The 17747-nt window shown below is 53.5% G+C and overlaps 1 protein-coding gene across 1 annotated transcript in view; it reads right to left on the bottom strand.

Moving 5' to 3' along the window:
• Nucleotides 1-219: 219 nt before the first annotated feature.
• Nucleotides 220-17747, bottom strand: part of CCDC40 (coiled-coil domain containing 40) — a 71559-nt gene continuing 54031 nt past the window's right edge. Inside the window, exons 13-20 of the mRNA XM_023212097.3 lie at nucleotides 16027-16272; nucleotides 14440-14653; nucleotides 12865-13034; nucleotides 12530-12621; nucleotides 10470-10590; nucleotides 5420-5608; nucleotides 3513-3671; nucleotides 220-1311 (exon numbers count right to left, since the gene is read on the bottom strand). Coding sequence (XP_023067865.2) covers nucleotides 1063-1311; nucleotides 3513-3671; nucleotides 5420-5608; nucleotides 10470-10590; nucleotides 12530-12621; nucleotides 12865-13034; nucleotides 14440-14653; nucleotides 16027-16272 — 1440 coding nt within the window. The 3' untranslated portion in view covers nucleotides 220-1062. The remainder of the gene's footprint in view (nucleotides 1312-3512; nucleotides 3672-5419; nucleotides 5609-10469; nucleotides 10591-12529; nucleotides 12622-12864; nucleotides 13035-14439; nucleotides 14654-16026; nucleotides 16273-17747) is intronic.

Genomic DNA, 17747 nt, shown 5'->3' with positions numbered 1-17747 from the left:
AGCCACACCAAAACACAGAGGTGTTGGTCCCTGGGTAGGGGCATAGGGGCATTAAAAGCCCCGCTTCCAGCTTGCAGTGAGCCGAGATCGCGCCACTGCACTTCAGCCTGGGCGACAGAGCAAGACTCTGTTAAAAAAAAAAAGGCCCCTATTCTACCTCTGTTGTGGTTTCTGTATTTCTACAATGTTTTAGAATAAGTAAGCCTTACTCAGAAAGGCTTATTAGATATTCAGAAAAAACGATTTTATTCTTCTACTGATATGTTTGAAAGAGAAATTATTTTGTAAAGCATTTTCCCTTTAAACTGCAAAGAAGCCCCAAGGTCATTGGTGCTTGGAAGTCCAGGGAGAAAGAGCGCTGGTTAATGATGGGGAAGAGAGAGGTGGGCAGACTGGGGCATAGTCCCTTGGTGTGGATGCCCCAGCGTGCTCTTATTTCAATGCTTACCCTGTTATGTGTGTCTAGGGCCACTGACTTTCTCCTGCAAGTTATGGATCTGAATTTAACTCAAATGGGGACATGGGGGCAGGAAAAGGGACCTGAGCTTTCTAAGGGGTGGGGTGGGAAAAACTGGAAAAGGTGGTGGTTTATGGGTTTTCAGATGCACCTAGTAGAGGGAAGTGCTGGGGAGAAGCAGTCTCCCAGGCCAGGCTGGCTGGAGCTGCCTTAACTTTCCCACTGCTGCTCAGCCCAGCAGCTTGCAGACCTGTGCCAGGGCTGTGTTGTGGGAGGCACGTGCAGATTTGGGAGTGCTGCAAAGCAAAGTGTTACCTGGAGGAGTAAGCCCAGTGTGGGAGTGTGGGTTTGCAGTCACAGGCTGTGTCTTTGCAATGGGAGGCTTACTGGGATGCCATGGGAAACGCTAGAATTTTACTTGGTTTATTAAACTGCTGAGTGGCTAAAAAGATTCCTACGGGTGGGGCTGGCTTATTTCTCTTAAACGATGCCCTTCTGAGGGTACTTGTGGTTTTTAGGAACACAAAAGATTCCAAGTCCCTCATAATAAACACAATTCCGGATCTCTTCCTGGAGGCCTTGCAAGGCGGGGTCCAGGCTGCTCCCTAGGAGGGCCCCGGTGACTGGAGCTTGTTGGCGATCATCTGGCTGATTTTGTGCAGGGCCTCCTGGAACTGGGGGTACTCGTCCCGCACGCGGTCCAGGATGGTGGCGATGAGACCCAGTCGCTTGTCCAGGCGCTGGCGCTCCAGCACTAGGGACTGCTTGGAGCGGAACAGGAACACGTAGCGCCCCTCTTTCACGGCCTGCAGGTGCTTAAGGCGCGTCTGCAGGGTCACGATCTCTGAAAGGTTCTGGGTAGGAAAACAGACTCCATACAGGGCTATACAAACCGGAAGAAAGACACCTGCTGGCCCCCCACAAACTCAGACTCCAGGAAATGCCGAAGAGGAGGTGAGACCTACGCCTGAAAAGGGATGGCATGGAGGCGTTTCATCCCTGGATCTCAGGGAAGAGACTGAGAGGCACTGGGTCTCTGCTTTTATGGGTCATCCATCATCGGCCATCTAGGAGGCATTATTATTATTACTTTTCATTTTTTAGAGACAGAGTCTTGCTCTGTTGCCCAGGCTGGAGTGCAGTGGTGCAATCTCGGCTCACTGCAAGCTCTGCCTCCCAGGTTCACGCCATTCTCCTGCCTCAGCCTCCCGAGTAGCTGGGACTACAGGCGCCTGCCACCGCACGTGGCTAATATTTTCTATTTTTTAGTAAAGATGAGGTTTCACTGTGTTAGCCAGGATGGTCTCGATCTCCTGACTTCATGATCTGCCTGCCTCAGCCTCCCAAAGTGCTGGGATTACAGGTGTGAGCCACTGAGACCAGCCGGCATTCTTTTTTTTTTTGAGGCAGTCTCGCTCCGTCACCTAGGCTGGAGTGCAATGGCACAATCTCGGCACACTGAAACCTCTGGCTCCCGGCTTCAAGCGATTCACCTGTCTCAGCCTCCCAACTAGCTGGAATTACAGGGACCTACCACCACGCCTGGGTAGTTGAAATTACAGGCGTCTGCCACCATGCCTGGCTAATTTTTGTATTTTTAGTCGAGCTGGGGCTTCACCATGTTGGCCAGGCTGGTCTCAAACTCCTGACCTCAAGTGATCCACCTGCTGCGGCCTCCCAAAGTGCTGGGATTACAGGCGTGAGCCACTGTGCCCAGCTTAGACAACCTTCTTGACATGTGCCATGTGTCAGGTCAAGTGCCACGCATGCTCCCCTCATCATCTCAGTTGGCCAGGCCAGAACCTTGGAGCCATTCTCCACCCCAGTCTCTGCTCACACCACAGCCAACCCAGCAGGAATCCCACTGGGCGATGTTGGCATCACACATATGCAGAGTCTGATGGCTTCTCACCAGCCCCACAGGGGCCACCCTGAAGCACTGTGATAGCTGCAGACGACCCCCTGCATCCACACTTCATCCACATGCACTATCAGAGCCGAGGGAGCCCGCTAAAGCCCAAGTCACCTCTCAGCCCCGACGCCCTCCTCTGTGTGCCCACCTCCCCAAGAGAAAAGTCCAAAGTCATGACGGTGCTCTCCCCAAGGCCGCACACAGTCTGGGCCGGCCCTCTGCCTGGGTCTTACATACCCTAACCTCTCCAGCCCGCCCCACTGGCCTCTGGTAGCCCTTGTGCAGTCTCAGGCTCCTGCCTTGGCTGGGCTGTCCCATCTGCCTGGGGTTTTGTGGGCCATCCCCTCCTTCAGGTCTGGACTCTAGTGTCTGCCCCGTGGGACCTTCCCGCATCACCCTAACTCAAACTGTCAATCCCTCAGTTCACCCCAATGCCCCTGACGCTTCTTTATCTGGTTTATTTTCCTCCAAAGCATTTACCACCACCTAACACACCATTTCCTTTTTTCTGTTTCTTTTTCTTTTCTTTTCTTTTTTTTTGTGACAGGATCTCCCTCTGTCCCCCAGGCTGGAGTGCAGTGGCGCGATCTCAGCTCACTGCAAGCTCCGCCTCCCGGGTTCACGCCATTCTCCTGCCTCAGCCTCCCGAGTAGCTGGGACTACAGGCGCCGCCACCACACCCGGCTAGGTTTTTGTGGGTTTTTTTTTTAGTAGAGATGGGGTTTCAACGTGTTAGCCAGGATGGTCTCGATCTCCTGACCTCGTGATCCGCCCACCTCAGCCTCCCAAGGTGCTGGGATTACAGGCTTGAGCCACCGCGCCCGGCCCACTGTATCTTTTAAAATTATTTCGCTCATCATCTGTCCTCCTGCCCCAGGAGGTAACCTCTAGGAGGGCAGGGATGTTTGTCTTTTGTGTTCTATTTTGCAACCCTCGCACATTGAACGTGAGCCCAGCCTGTAACAGATACTCCATCAACATTTGTCAATTGAACAAATCACAAAACCACAAACGTGTGAGCAGCCGGTGGTGCTATCACTGGCCTGGGATCAGGAGAGGCTGGAACTTAGGGGAGGCAGGACCCCTGTGCGAGTGGCATGTTCCATGGCCTTCATCCCCAGTGACCTCCTGGGACATGTTTACCTGTCGTTTGAGAGCCCCAAGCCGGGTGAGGTTGGCCTCAAGTGTGTCGAAGTCTGCCTGTATCACCGACAGCTTTTCCTGCTTCTCTAGGAGGGAGCTGCTCACATTTCTTTGGGTTTCTTCCAGTTCCAGGACGGTTTTGGTGCACTCCTCGGTGGCCTAGGAGAGTCACAGGACCACGCTGGGCCCCTGCAGCCCGGCTACTTGGCAGATAGGGAAGAGTCAGGCTGGGAGGACCTGCCAGGCACCTTCTACACATTCCATCTGAGGAGGCTCACAAAGAGGAATGGGAGCTGCCGCCTTCAGGAATGGGTGGGCTGGAGAGGTGAGGCCTGGGAGATGCCAGGCCCAGCCAGCCCACACTGCACACTGCTCCCTTGAGGCGGGTGTGGCCGAGATATGGGGGCCTGAGCGGTTCTGGGGCTCCCCGTGCAGTGGATCTGTCCCCGGGCAGGGGACCGGCACAGTTCAGCAGCCGTGTGCTAAGGGCAGGGCTGAGGCTGTAAGGGCCGAGAGGCGGGCTGGGGAGCCTGGGAAAGAGGAGGGTGGGGGCCTCTGCTGAGGGAGGAGCAAGGCTGGCGCCATCTGTGTGGCGTTCATTCCGCCTTCCGGGAAAGCAGCACAATTAAGAGAAAGGAAAGCCCGGCAGGCAGCGTTTGGCAGCTGACATGGTCCGGGGATGATGGAGGAGACACAGTGACTCTCAGGGCTGGCTGGGGACATGGAAGGTCTTTGGGGTGGGGATGGGAGGGGTGAGGACAAGGACCCGTTTGTGCGTCAGTGATGGCGTCGTGTGAGGCGCAGGGCCTGGGACTAGAGGACTTGAGTGTTGCTTGGAGCAGACGGGGGTGAGGGATGGGCATGGGGGTCCTCGCAAGGGATTGAGGTGGTGCCCAGGGCAGCAAGGAGTGGTCAGGGGCCGGGCTAGGAAGCTGAGGGAGGGATGGACATCAGGAATGGCCAATGTGGCGGACAAGGACTGAGAAGAGGGCGCTCTTCCGCCTCTCTCCAGAAACTTCCAGTTACTTCCAAATGAGCAGCCCAGGCATGTCTGTCGTTTTTGGCTAGCCTTTCCCTGCAGGGGTGACTGCAGCACTCTCCAGGGAACCCGCTGGGTGACTCTGAGCGGTAGGCACCCATTTCACAGGTCAGTAAACCAAGGCTCTGGCAGGTCAGACCGTATGCCCCAGTCAGGAATGATCCAGCGTGGCTCCAAGTCATGCTGTCAGCTGTCCCCAAGGCCACCTACCCACCCACGGCTGTGGTTGCTGTCACATTTAACTCTGCCCCCCACCCCCCAGCAGATGAGGCCCTGCAGGTCTGGCAAGGCCCACAAGCTCTGAGGTCACACAGTGGGTCAGTGGGGCCATGGAGCCAACCTGGGAAGTGTGAGTGCAGGGCCCCTGGCTGGCGACAGCTGAGGTAGTCAGCACCGGACAGCACCAGCTGGGCCCTCCCAGCGCAGGCCCAGTGGACATGGCCTGGTGTACCGGGATGCAGGCTCTTGGGGAGCCCGCCATGCTCCCATTAGCTGGTCCCCGGTGCCCACTCAGGCTCCCCAGCATGAGCCGGCCTCTTCCCCAGAACTCTCTACCTCCCCAATGCCACCTCTGATATGCAGGGAGGGGCTGAAACATGGCCGTCTCTGGCAGCAGCTCTGTCCAGTGTGGGCATTCTGCAAACTGCCAAAGACAGGCCCATGGCAGCAGCAGGTTAGCAGTGCTGAGCACAGCCCCTCTAACAGCCTCTGCATCCTCACCCCAGACCCGGCACCTAGCAGCAGGTTAGCAGAACTGGGGACGCCCCTCTGCACCCTCACCCCGGACCCAGCAGGACGCCTTCCTGGAGTGTTCCTTGAGTCCCAGAGGGAGAAGCAGGCGCCCGGTTTCCTTTCCGCTGCTCCCTACCTTGCGAACGTCCCTGATTTTCTGGCGCAGCTCGAGCTGTTTGTGGTGGAACTCGGTGCGGGTGAGCGCCTTCCTGTCCATCTTGCGCTGCCCCTCGGCCTGGGTGGTGACGGTCTCTCTGCGGGCAACCGCCAGCTCCATGGCGCGGATCATCTTCTCCTGCTGCTTCAGCAGCTGCCCAAGCCTGACCTGGGAGACAGGACGGAGGGGCTGGGGCTGGGGCAGGCCCGAGCTGCAGCCTCAGAGAGAGAGCGGCCAGGGCGCTGGCCTCGCTCATCCTCCGGTGACATGCACAGGGATCGGCGGGGAAACAGTGATGCCTGTGCCGCCAGGAGGAACAAGGGACATGGAGGCAGCAGCCCTGGGTGGGAACCCGGAATCCGCAGGCAGACAATGCAAGGCGGAGAAATGGCCGAGACCTGAGGCGACCAAGGAGGCATGAGAACTAAAAGCAACCAAGCAAAAAAAAAAAAAAAGATTCTATGTCTTGATGGTGTCAGTGGCTACGTAGATGTGTGCGTGTGTTAGAACCCACCAGGCCGGGCGCGGTGGCTCAAGCCTGCAATCCCAGCACTTTGGGAGGCCAAGACGGGCGGATCACGAGGTCAGGAGATGGAGACCATCCTGGCTAACATGGTGAAACCCCGTCTCTACTAAAAAATACAAAAAACTAGCCGGGCGACGTAGCAGGCACCTGTAGCCCCAGCTACTTGGGAGGCTGAGGTAGGAGAATGGCGTAAACCCAGCAGGCGGAGCTTGCAGTGAGCTGAGATCTGGCCACTGCACTCCAGCCTGGGCAACAGAGCGAGACTCCGTCTCAAAAAAAAAAAAAAAAAAAAAAACCACCAAACTGCGTTTTTTAATTTTTAATTTTTTAATTTTTTTGAGACAGAGTCTTGCTCTGTCACCAGGCTGGAGAGCAGTGGAGTGGCTTGGCTCACTGTAACCTCTGCCTCCTGGGTTCACGTGATTCTTCTGCCTCAGCCTCCTGAGTAGCTGGGATTACAGGTGCCTGCCACCACGCCTGGCTAATTTTTCTATTTTTAGTAGAGATGGGGTTTCACCATGTTGGCCAGGATGGTCTCGATCTCTTGACCTGGTGATCTCCCCACCTTGGCCTCCCAAAGCTGGGATTACAAGCATAAGCCACTGCACCCAGCCTTTTTAAAAAAATAATTTTTTTTTTTTTGAGATGGAGTCTCCCTCTGTTGCCCAGGCTGGAGTGCGGTGGCGCGATCTTGTCTCACCACAACTTCCACCTCCCAGCTTCAAGCAGTTCTCCTGCCTCAGCCTCCTAAGTAGCTCAGATTACAGGAACCTGCCACCACGCCCAGCTTTTTTTTTTTTTTTTTTGTATTTTTCAGTAGAGACGGGGTTTCACCATGGTGGCTAGGCTGGTTTTGAACTGACCTCAAGTGATCCACCTGCCTCGGCCTCCCAAAGTGCTAGGATTACAGGCGTGAGCCACCGCACCCAGCCCAAACTCTGTGTTTAAAATAAGGACATTTTATCTTATCAAAGTTAAGCCTAAAGTTGATTTAAAAGAAAAAACAGGCAAGAATCCCGAAGATAAGCAGGGTGAAGGGAGACCAAGCTTACACAGGTTTAAATGTACCATAAAGTGACTTGGAGCCATGAAGAAACACTAAAAAGTCTGTGGGGCAAAAGACCCCCTAAACAGACGGCAAAGGCAATGACAGGCCAGAGACACTATTTTAATAGGTATTAAAGACAGGGGTTAATAACCCAATATATAAGGAACTCCTAAAACATGTTAAGAAATAAGAAAACAGGCCAGGTGCGGTGGCTCACACCTGTAATCCCAGCACTTTGGGAGGCTGAGGCAGGTGGAGCATCTGAGATCAGGAGTTCCAGGCCAGCCTGGCCAACACGGTGAAACCCCATCTCTACTGAAAATACAAACAATTAGCTGGGTGTGGTGGCTCATGCCTGTAGTCCCAGCTACTCGGGAGGCTGAGGCAGGAGAATCGCTTGAACCTGGGAGGCAGAAGCTGCAGCGAGCTGAGATGTGAGCACCATTGCACTCCAGTCTGGACAACAGAGCAAGACTCTGTCTTTAAAAAAAAAGGAAGTCGGAGGAATTTCGTAAGTATAGAATTACAGAAATCAAGACAGTAGGGCATTGGTGAAGGGACAGAAACATGAATCAGTAAAACAAAACAGCCCAGAAACGAACTCACACGAACGTGTCAGCTGATTTCAACAAGGCCTGGAAGGTAGTTCAGTGGAGGAAGGGCAGTCTTTTCAGTAAGCAAGCAGGGCTGACTCAAGTGGACATCCAAATGCAAAAAAAATTAACCCCAATCCACAGCTTGCACCATACACAAAAATTAACTCAAAATACATTATGGACCTAAATGTAAAACCTAAAAGCAGGAAGCTTCTGGAAGAAAATGGAAGAGAAGCTCTTTGTGACCTTCAGCTAGGCAAAGGCTCCTTAGATAAGCTACTAAAACGATTCATGGAAGAACAGACTGAGGGGTGGGTGCCATGGTGCACACCCATAATCCCAGCACTCTGGGAGGCCCACGCAGGAGGATCCTTTGCCACGAGGTCAAGGCTGCAGTGAGCCATGATTACACCACTGCACTCCAGCCTAGGTGATAGAGCAAAACCCTGTCTCTAAAAAAAGAGAAGAGACTGGGTAATTGGACTTCACCACACAGAAGAATCTCAAATGCATGAGGCTAAGGAAGGAAAATCAGGCTCAATATGTCTCACCCTGTTTGACCCATTTATGTGACACTCTGGAAAAGCCAAACAACAGGCATGGAGACAGATCGGTGGCTGTCATGGTGGCTGGGGTGTGCGGTGAGCTGACTAGAGGGCATGAGGGAATTTGAGGATGAGGAAATATATCATGACGTGGCAATGGCTACATGATTGTACGTCTCTATCAAAACTTGTAGGGCTGGCCGGGCACAGTGGCTCACTCCTGCAATCCCAGCACTTTGGAAGGCCAAGGCAGGTGGATTGCCTGAGCTCAGAAGTTTGAGACCAGCCTGGACAAAATGGCGAAACCCCGTCTCTACTGAAAATACAAAAAATTAGCCAGGCATGGTGGCACACACCTGTAATCCCAGCTACTCAGGCAGCTGAGGCAGGAGAATTGCTTGAACCTGGGAGGCGGAGGTTGCAGCGAGCCAAGATCACACCACTTCAGTCTGAGCGACAGAGAGTCTGTCTCAAAAACAAAACAAAAAACAAACAGACAGACAAAACAAAATAACCCAGAAAATCCTCATAGGGCTGAATTCCGTAAGCTGTGAGCTTCCACTCAACTGAAAAACCTCAATTAAAAAAAAAAAAGATACATAACATCAGAACTGAGAAGAAGGTACGGCTATGACAGCCGTCATGTGCTTTTTAGACAAGTAATCTGTCAGGCTGTTACAGTCAGAATTTATACACCCTTTGACTTAGGAATCTCACCTTTGGGAACCTAGTCTAGAAGACGAAGAGGAAAAAAAAAAGAACCAGTAAGGAAGGCTGTGATGATAATGCTGTGCGATGGCTGATTTTACGTTAACCTGACTGGGCTAAGGGATGCCTGGATAGCTGGGAAAACATGATGTCTGTTTTGAGTGGGTCTGTGAGAGCGTCCCTGGAAGTGATGGGCATTTGAACCACTGGACAGAGTAAAGATCTCCCTCGTCAGGGTGGGTGACATCACCGTCTATTGAGGGCCTCAGTAGAACAAAAAGGCAGAAGAAAGTGGTGGGGCGGGGCAGGGGTGGGGGAACACTGGGCTGGGATGACACCATTGCCTCCTTCTCCGGCCTTAGACTTGACTGAATCAGGGGCTCTCCTGGGTCTGCAGATTAGATGCCTGATCCTAGGACTTCTCGGCCCCCATAATCATAAGAGCCAATTCTCATAGTAAATCTCTCTATCTCTCTGTCTGTCTCTCTCTCTCTCTGTGTAGTCTACTGGTTCTGTTTCTTTGGAGAACCCTAACACACATCGTGTCTAGGACAAAACAGTAACGCCAACAACAAATTGGAAACAACCTGAATTTTCACCAGCGTGGGACTGGATCCATAAATTTGAGATATCCATAATATATATTGTAACTGTTAAAGAATGGGTTAGTATCCATGTAGGGCCAAGGCAAGCCCTGCGTGTGCATTTGTGTGAGATCTGAGAAGGTGAGAGGCCTTATCCCTGCAGCGCTGACACGGTCGCCCTGGCTGAGGAAGGGGAGCCGGGAAGGAAGGGACAGGGAGGAAGAGCCCGGACCTTCTCTTTGGCCCCCACTCTGGCGGGGAGAACTTGGCTTGCTCCAGCAAACACACGTGGCTTCTGTAATGTGAAAAGTCAATTAACTTTGGTATTTTTTAACACAATATCTCATTAGCATATGCACTTGATCTGGAAAATAACTCAGCAGAGGCATTTTTATTTAGCATGGCATTGTGAAAATGAGACCCATTTATTTTATGAACTGCTCTTATTGTTATCCTTAAGGCCCTGAACCTTTAGCTTGATTATCACTTGCAATTTAATTACCAGCCTTTTAAAGGCAATGAAATCTAATTGTGACCATGAAGAGAAAACGTGGCTGTGAGGGATGAGATGTGGGTGCTCTCTGAGCCCTTCTGTGGTGTGAGACTCTGTCTCCCAGTGGGATACATTAGAGGGTCACGAAATTTGAGGGTTACAACCGGCATTTAAAAACACCAGAGTGCTGTGATTACATGGAGTAGGAATAAAACAGCATTTTGCGAAATGACACGCACACGCTTGTGTGTGCACGGTGTTGTTCCACAGTATTTCTGCACAGTAAGAACAAGATGCCGTGAAAGCTGGGCCAAGGGGCACGTGCGCTTTGCCAGTGCCCGGCTGGAGTGCAGGTCACTCTACTAGAGTGGGTCGCTCTCCGGAAATCTCACCCATTGCCGCCAGCCAGTGTGGCCAATGTGGTTCCCACAGGAGCCCCGGGGCAGCCGAGGGCCTTGGTGTGGCCAGGTCTTCGGAGCCCAAGGGCTGGCACCCAGCAGGCCCTGCCAAGCAGCTCTCCTCCCCTCACCTTCATCCTGTGGATCTCGCCCTTCATGGCCCGGATCTCCGTCTGGCCGATCTCGGAATCCACTGAAGAACGCATCTCTTTTGCCAGTTGGATTTTTTTCTCCCAAAGCATAATCTGGTGTCTTTAGAGGTAGGAGAGGCAGTGTAAGAAATTAGGAGTTTTCTTCTGATGCTTCGGTGAGCTCACACTCTAAGGTTTTACAAGGCTCTCAGCTGCAATGGCAGAGCCAAGCAGCTGCAACAGAAAGCATGAGGCTCTCAAAGCCTGAAATGTGCACTATTGGGCTCCTTATGCAAACGTTTGCCAACCTCTGGCATATAGAGGGAGAGAGGGAGATGGGGGTGGGGAAGAGAGAGAGAGAGAACAGGGACATATAACTGTAGGAGCTGAGAAAGTATAATTGATAGAAGCTGACTTAAGGAGAAGTAAAAGGCCTGAATGCACCGATAGTCTAAAAGCTATTTAAATGTCACCAAAGATACAAGCCCCCCAAAGCATTGGTCCCAGGTGGTTTTTTGCCTGGATTTTATCAAACCGCAAGGAACAGGCAATCCCTGTGCTATTCATCCCTTCCAGAGCACACTGAGAAAAGGACGATGCCTCCACACCACGCCTGCTCCGCACCCTTTCCACAGGGAGATGTGGGCCCACGTGTGTGACACGGAAAGATGGCCACGAAAATACTAAAGTGTTCTCTTTCTCTCTCTTCCCCACCCCCATCTCCCTCTCTCCCTCTATATGCCAGAGGTTGGCAAACGTTTGCATAAGGAGCCCAATAGTGCACATTTCAGGCTTTGAGAGCCTCATGCTTTCTGTTGCAGCTGCTTGGCTCTGCCATTGCAGCTGAGAGCCTTGTAAGGCCTTAGAGTGTGAGCTCACCGAAGCATCAGAAGAAAAGTCCTAATTTCTTACGCTGCCTCTCCTACCTCTAAACACTTTAGTATTTTCTGAATACTCTAAAGAATTTAGTATTTCTGAATACAAATGGGGTTCTGAAGCAACCCCATTTGTGTAAAAAACAGAGCAAAACAAGAAAGGAATATAGCTAGACATTGGTTTTCTGGAAAGTGAAGAGCATTGGAATTATATGCAATTTCCCCTGGTTACTTTGCGTGCATTGTATAGTTTAAAATGTTTAGAGCTGGCTATGTGTTACTTTAATAATCAGACACCATAAAATAATGGATATTTAAAATCTTTATCGCAAAGAAAGCCATTCAGTTTCCAGCAGTAACTCATTTGGCTCAAGAGCTGCTGCCAAGGGTGGCAGGCAGAGCTCTGTGGGGAATCTGGGATCCACTAGGGTGGGTTCCAGACCCATGCCCAGGTGGTCTTTTTCTTCTTTTAGAGACAGGGTCTCGCTCTGTTGCCCAGGCTGGAGTGCAGTGGTGCAATCCTAGCAGCCTTGACCTCCTGGGCTCAAGTGATCCTCCCACTTCAGCCTCCCGAGTAGTTGGGACTACAAGGCGTGCACCACCATGCCTGGCCAATTTAAAACATTTCTGTAGATATGGGGTCTCACTGTGTTACTTAGTCTTGTCTTAGACTTCTGGCCTCAAAGAAGCCTCCTGCCTTGGCATCCCAAAGCACTGGGATTGCCGGGCACGGTGGCTCACGCATGTAATTCCAGCACTTTGGGAGGCTGAGGCGTGCGGATCACCTGAGGTCAGGAGTTCAAGACCAGCCTGGCCAACATGGTGAAACCCGTCTCTACTAAAAATATAAAAATTAGTCAGGCATGGTGGCATGCACCTGTAATCTCAGCTACTCAGGAGGTTGAGGCAGGAGAATCACTTGAAGCCGGGAGGCAGAGGTTGCAGTGAGCTGAGATCGCACCACTGCACTCCAGCCTGTGGGATAGAGCAAGACTATCTCCAAAAGAAAAAACAAAACAAAACAAAACACACACACACACACACACACACAGACACACAAACACCAAAGCACTGGGATATAGGTGGGAGCTGCCACACCCGGTCTCCTACATGGTCTTCAACAGACAGAGGCCTGCAGGTGTAGTGACCTTCATGACCCATGTGTGGCTGGAGACTGGGACTCACTCTGCTTCCACCAGTTGATTGAGGAGGGTCGCCTTCTCCTCGCTGAGCTGGTTCAGCTTGTCCTGCATCTTGATGGTCTCCCTCTCAGAGTCCTACATAAGGGAGGGGCGGGAAAGCTATGGGAAGGGCCATGGGATTGTGGATGCCAGGGCTGGTGCCCTCCGTCCCAGCACCGAGGGCAGGGCTGAAGGCTGGATTTCTAATCCCCCCACAAGCATCTTGAACGGGTGTGGAAGTTACGTCCTGGTGCAGAACACCCACCACAAGGACCACACCCCCGAGTCCCCCTGCCCTCCATCATCCCGAGCCCCGGGACCGTGTGGACACGGCCTGACCTTCAGCGAGCGCACGAATTCATTCTCTGTCACCCGGTTGTTCTGCTCCAGCTCCTCCGAGCTGCACCGGTTTTTATTCATCAGCACGTTGAGCTTCTTCAGGTCGTTGTCCAGGTCCTTCATGTGGTGCTCGATCTCCTTCTGCTCCTTCTTCTCCTGCTCAATCTTGCCTATGGCAGAGAACAGAGACTTGGGGAGAGACCCCGGGAGGGTCTGGGTCCTCGCCTGCAGGCAGCGGTGTCTGAGAGGTCAGCCAGGGTTTGTCTCTCCCTGTAGCTCCCTTCATCCCCTCCCTCTTGTCCTTCCCAGTGCTCCTGCCTGAATCTCATCCCTGCCAGGACAGAGGAGAGGAGAGGGGTCTCTTCTTGGCTGCTAAGCTCCCAAAGCCTGGTCCTCCGAGGGAACTGAGAGGACCCGCCTGTGGGGACAGCCAGCAGGTGTGGGCGGGGTGTGTGGGAGGGCCAGGCTCCTTCCCCCAGGACACGTGCAGACCTGTGGAGCCTGGGGACCTGGTTGATGCTCAGACACTGTGAGTCTCCAGGAGAGGGGGGCCCTTAGACCCCTGCCCCGCTCCAGCCAAGCTCAGGGGTAGGGGCAGAAAACAACAGCTCTTCTTGATGTTAAGATGAGTGGAGGGCACGAGAGGCCACAGTTGGTTCATCCGCTGGCCACTCCTCACAGGGCTTCTCTGTCTCCTCCTGCTGTCCCCACGGTGTGCCTTGACTGCCCCAGGGCATGGGCCTGTGAGCCCCTCTCCCTGCCCTGTCCATGGGTGATCCCATCTCACAGCATGGTGTTCTGGCACCTCTTGCCTTGGGACACCGATATTCAGCTGATAGCTCCATAGGGTCTTTTAGGACTTGCTACTCACCGAAAGATGGGTTTGGGCAACCCAAGGGCAGGGCAAGAGGCAGCAGGACCTCCGAGAAGGGCATGTGATGTGTCTGGGCAGCATTTCCCATGGGGGCCTTGCTGCAGGCCTGACCAGCATGGATCCCTGACCCAAGACCAGGCGGGACCCGGGATGTCTCGGCAGGTGGCCATGTGGGTGGAGAGTGGTCCAGGAAGGATGCCTGCCTCCTTCATTCCAGGCACCCTGGCGCTTTGGCAGCCCCTTGGGCCTCAGAAGGGTCGGGGATCCCTGGCGGAATGGTTTTCTAAGCCCAACTGGAGGTGATGCGGGGACAGCACCAGGAGCCCGCCTGGCAGGACCCTGGCTCTTCCTGTGCCAGTGTTTCCACCTGAGTGCCCTGTGCCAGTGTTTCCACCTGAGTGCCCTGGCTGGGCGGGGATGATAACCTTCCATGCTCCTCTCTGGAGGACAGCTCCGAAGTCTGTGAGCTTGGAGACATTTCGTGACATTTCTCAACTCTGCCGCTGTGACTGCGAACCGGGCAGCTGGGCAGGCAGTGGTTCACATTTACAAAATACGGGGAGCACACGCGTTTGTTATTCGCTTTTAAGGCCGCGTGCAAATCCAGCGACGTGCCCCACTGAGTGTCCCTCCCCTGGGAGGGGCCCCCGCCCCAGAGCTTGTCTGAGCATCACTGCAGGGACGGGCATGGCGGCTCTTACTTTCTACTCGTAGTTTCTTCTGCTCCATGATGTGGAGCTCCTTCTTGGACGCGTCCAGGGAGGCCAGCTGTGCCTCCTGCTCCTGTGTCACCTTGACCATCTCCTGCTGCAGGCGCAGCCAGGTCACCTGGGCCTGGACCGCCTTGGTGTTGTGCTCTTCGATCAGCTTGCTCAGCCTTTTGATTTCAAGCTCCAGGGGCCCCACTTCTTCCCCCTAGATGGGATATTCATCAAAAAGCAAAACGGGCCAGGTGTGGTGAGTCACGCGTGGAATCCCGGCACTTTGGGAGGCTGAGGTGGGTGAGTCACCCGAGGTCAGGAGTTCAAGACCAGCCTGGCCAACTGGGTGAAACCCCCGTCTGTACCCAAAATACAAAAATTAGCCGGGTGTGCTGGTGCACACCTGTGGTCCCAGCTACTTGGGAGGCTGAGGCAGGAGAATCGCTTGAACTCAGGAGGCGGAGGTGCAGTGAGTGAGATCGCGCCACTGCACTCCAGCCTGGGCAATAGAGCAAGACTCCGTCTCAAAAAAAAAAAAAAAAAGCAAAATTAGCCTTCTTGGGCTCAAATGTCTTTGTAAGTGGGCTGCAGAGGGTCTGGACCCTTGAGGTCATGAAACTGGACAAAGGCTGAGGGGCTCAAGTTAGCTCTCAGCAGGGTTGCAAGCCACAGACCCCGCTGGAGGAAATACGACTAAGGGGCTCTGGAGTCCCCTCTAGCTTCCCCGTGGTGGGTGCACCAGCAGGATGGGTGGGGCCTCTGGAACCCAAAGGGGCTTTGAGAGTCCCTCAAAGAGGGACAGGAACCTGGATGACGTATATGGCATCTGGAACCCAAAGGGGCTTAGAGAATACAGGGACCTGGATGACGTATATGGCATCAGGCCTCAAACGCATTAGGCTACTTCCCGTAGAGCAGCAGAATATTTCGTGCTGGGTGAAAATTATTTGGAATTCAGACTTCAGTGGCCTTGAATAACATCTGATTGGACACAGCCATGCCCATTCCTTTACGTTTTTTTTTTTGAGACGGAGTCTGGCTCTGTCACCCAGGCTGGAGTGCAGTGGCCAGATCTCAGCTCACTGCAAGCTCCGCCTCCCGGGTTTATGCCATTCTCCTGCCTCAGCCTCCTGAGTAGCTGGGACTACAGGCGCCCGCCACCTCGCCCGGCTAGTTTTTTGTATTTTTTAGTAGAGACGGGGTTTCACCGTATTAGCCAGGATGGTCTCGATCTCCGGACCTCGTGATCCGCCCGTCTCGGCCTCCCAAAGTGCTGGGATTACAGGCTTGAGCCACCGCGCCCGGCCTCCTTTACGTTTTATCTACACTCCTCGCTTTGGAGGCAGAGCTGTGTCACTGTTGGAGAGACCAACTGGCCACAAAGCCCGAATACTCTCTGGCCCTGTGCAGAAAAATATGACTTAGAGCACTTGGCACACGTGCCATTTTGTCTGTAAAGCGGGTAGGGAGAGAGGCAGTTCTGTGCCTTCCAGGAGTTCAGGTCTGACCATGGCGGACCTGAGGGAGCTCTGCCCCACCAGGCGCCACAGTCAGCCGGGGACCGCGTCTCCCCGCCTGGGACCTCACCCCCAGCTCGGAGACCACCCGCTCCAGCTGCTTGTTGAGGACGTTGATGAGCCCTTGTTTCCTCTCGATGAGGATTGTGCGCCGGGAGATCTCGCTCTGGCTGTTGGTGATGAGCTCGTTGACTTTCTTCACGTCCTGGTCCAGCTCCAGCAGCGTCTTCCGGTGTGCCTCCAGCCTGCTGCTGGTGCGTGTGATGTCCAGGGTGGTCTGGGCAATGTTGCCGTCGATTTTGGAAAGATGTGTCATCTGAATGGATGAAAGGAAATGCCTGTGAATATTGCCCCCACCAGAGGCCTGGGACGAGTGTACTGATCCACCGTTCCCTGACGGTCTGGATGTTCCTCTGGAGAAATTCCAAACGCACAGTCCTGAGAGCAGGAGGCTGGATTTCCCGCCGTCTCAAGGCCCCAGCAAGGAACCTGCTTGTTGGAACCCAGACGTCGGGTTTTTACAGAAAAGAGAGATCGTGGTATTCACTTTTCTTATTGATGTGGTTTGGCTGTGTCCCCACTCACCTCTCATCTTGAATTGTGTCCCCGTAATCCCACGTGTCAAGGGAGGGGCCCTGTGGGAGGTGACTGGATCATGGGGGCCATTACCCCCATGCTGTTCTTGTGATAGTGAGTGAGGTCTCACTGGATCTGATGGTTTTGTGTGTTTGACGGTTCCTCCTTCACACACTCTCTCTCTCCTGCTGTCTTGTGAAGGAGGTGCCTGCTTCGTCTTCTGCCATGATTGTAAGTTTCCTGAGGCTTCGCCAGCCATGTGGAACGGTGAGTCAATTCAACCTCTTTCCTTTATCAATTACCCAGTCTTAGGTATTTCCTTACAGCAGTGTGACTAACACACTTCTTAAATAGGAGCACACACATTGTGAGGAAATGTGAAAATACAGGCCAGAAGAGAGGATAACACATTCAATTGCCTGCCATTCTCACACAAGTTAGCTACCATTCCCATCTGAATCCATTTCTCCTTCCAGGCTTTTCTATATAACTCTCCAAAATAAAAATAGGATCACACCCTACACACTGGGTGCTAACCTGCTTTTTAATCTGACAACGTTCTCTAAGTTTTAACGGCTGTGCTACACTCTGTCACATTTGGAGCATGGTTTATGAAGCAAGAATCAATTGTTGGACACTGGTTCCTCTGTGGGTTCTGACCCGTCCTGCTGTCCTGCAGGTCTGAGCAGGCAGTGCTGGCCTCCTCTGTGGGCTCCTTGGAGGCAAAAGACAGATTCCTTTGGATCCCTTCTGGCAACGGGGGGTTTATCGAGAGGACGTTTGTGAGAACGTTTGTGAGAATCAGGAGTGAGGCAGTGACACTCACAGCTGCCATGGTACGGCCAGAGCTGCTCTGGGAATAGGGAGATACAGTCACCACCAGGATGGGGTCCTCTTCCCTAGGGCGTGGCTCTGACAGGTGGCCTCGGGCCCCGTGTCTGCCCTGACCACCCCTGCCCGTCGGCTCCTGCCACACAAGGCCTCAACTCTCTCACGTCCGTGGCTCCCGCCTACCCCAGCCTCCTCAGGGCCATCTGAGCTTCTCCTCCCACCACGCCTGTGGGCTCCATGTCTCTCGCCGGCCACCATAGGTGACTTCCCAGGAGACCCAGCATCCCCAGAGCGTGGAATCTAGACCGTGCCCACCTGGAGTGGAAGCTTCCGGCGTCCGGAGTTGTGTGGCAATGGCAGCTTGAGGCTCCTCCTTTGCCAAGG

This window comes from Piliocolobus tephrosceles, chromosome 16 (genome assembly GCF_002776525.5).
Source record: "Piliocolobus tephrosceles isolate RC106 chromosome 16, ASM277652v3, whole genome shotgun sequence".
NCBI lineage: Eukaryota > Metazoa > Chordata > Mammalia > Primates > Cercopithecidae > Piliocolobus > Piliocolobus tephrosceles.
Note: the sequence above shows the minus strand (reverse complement) of the source record. Positions and strands in the feature narration are given on the sequence as shown.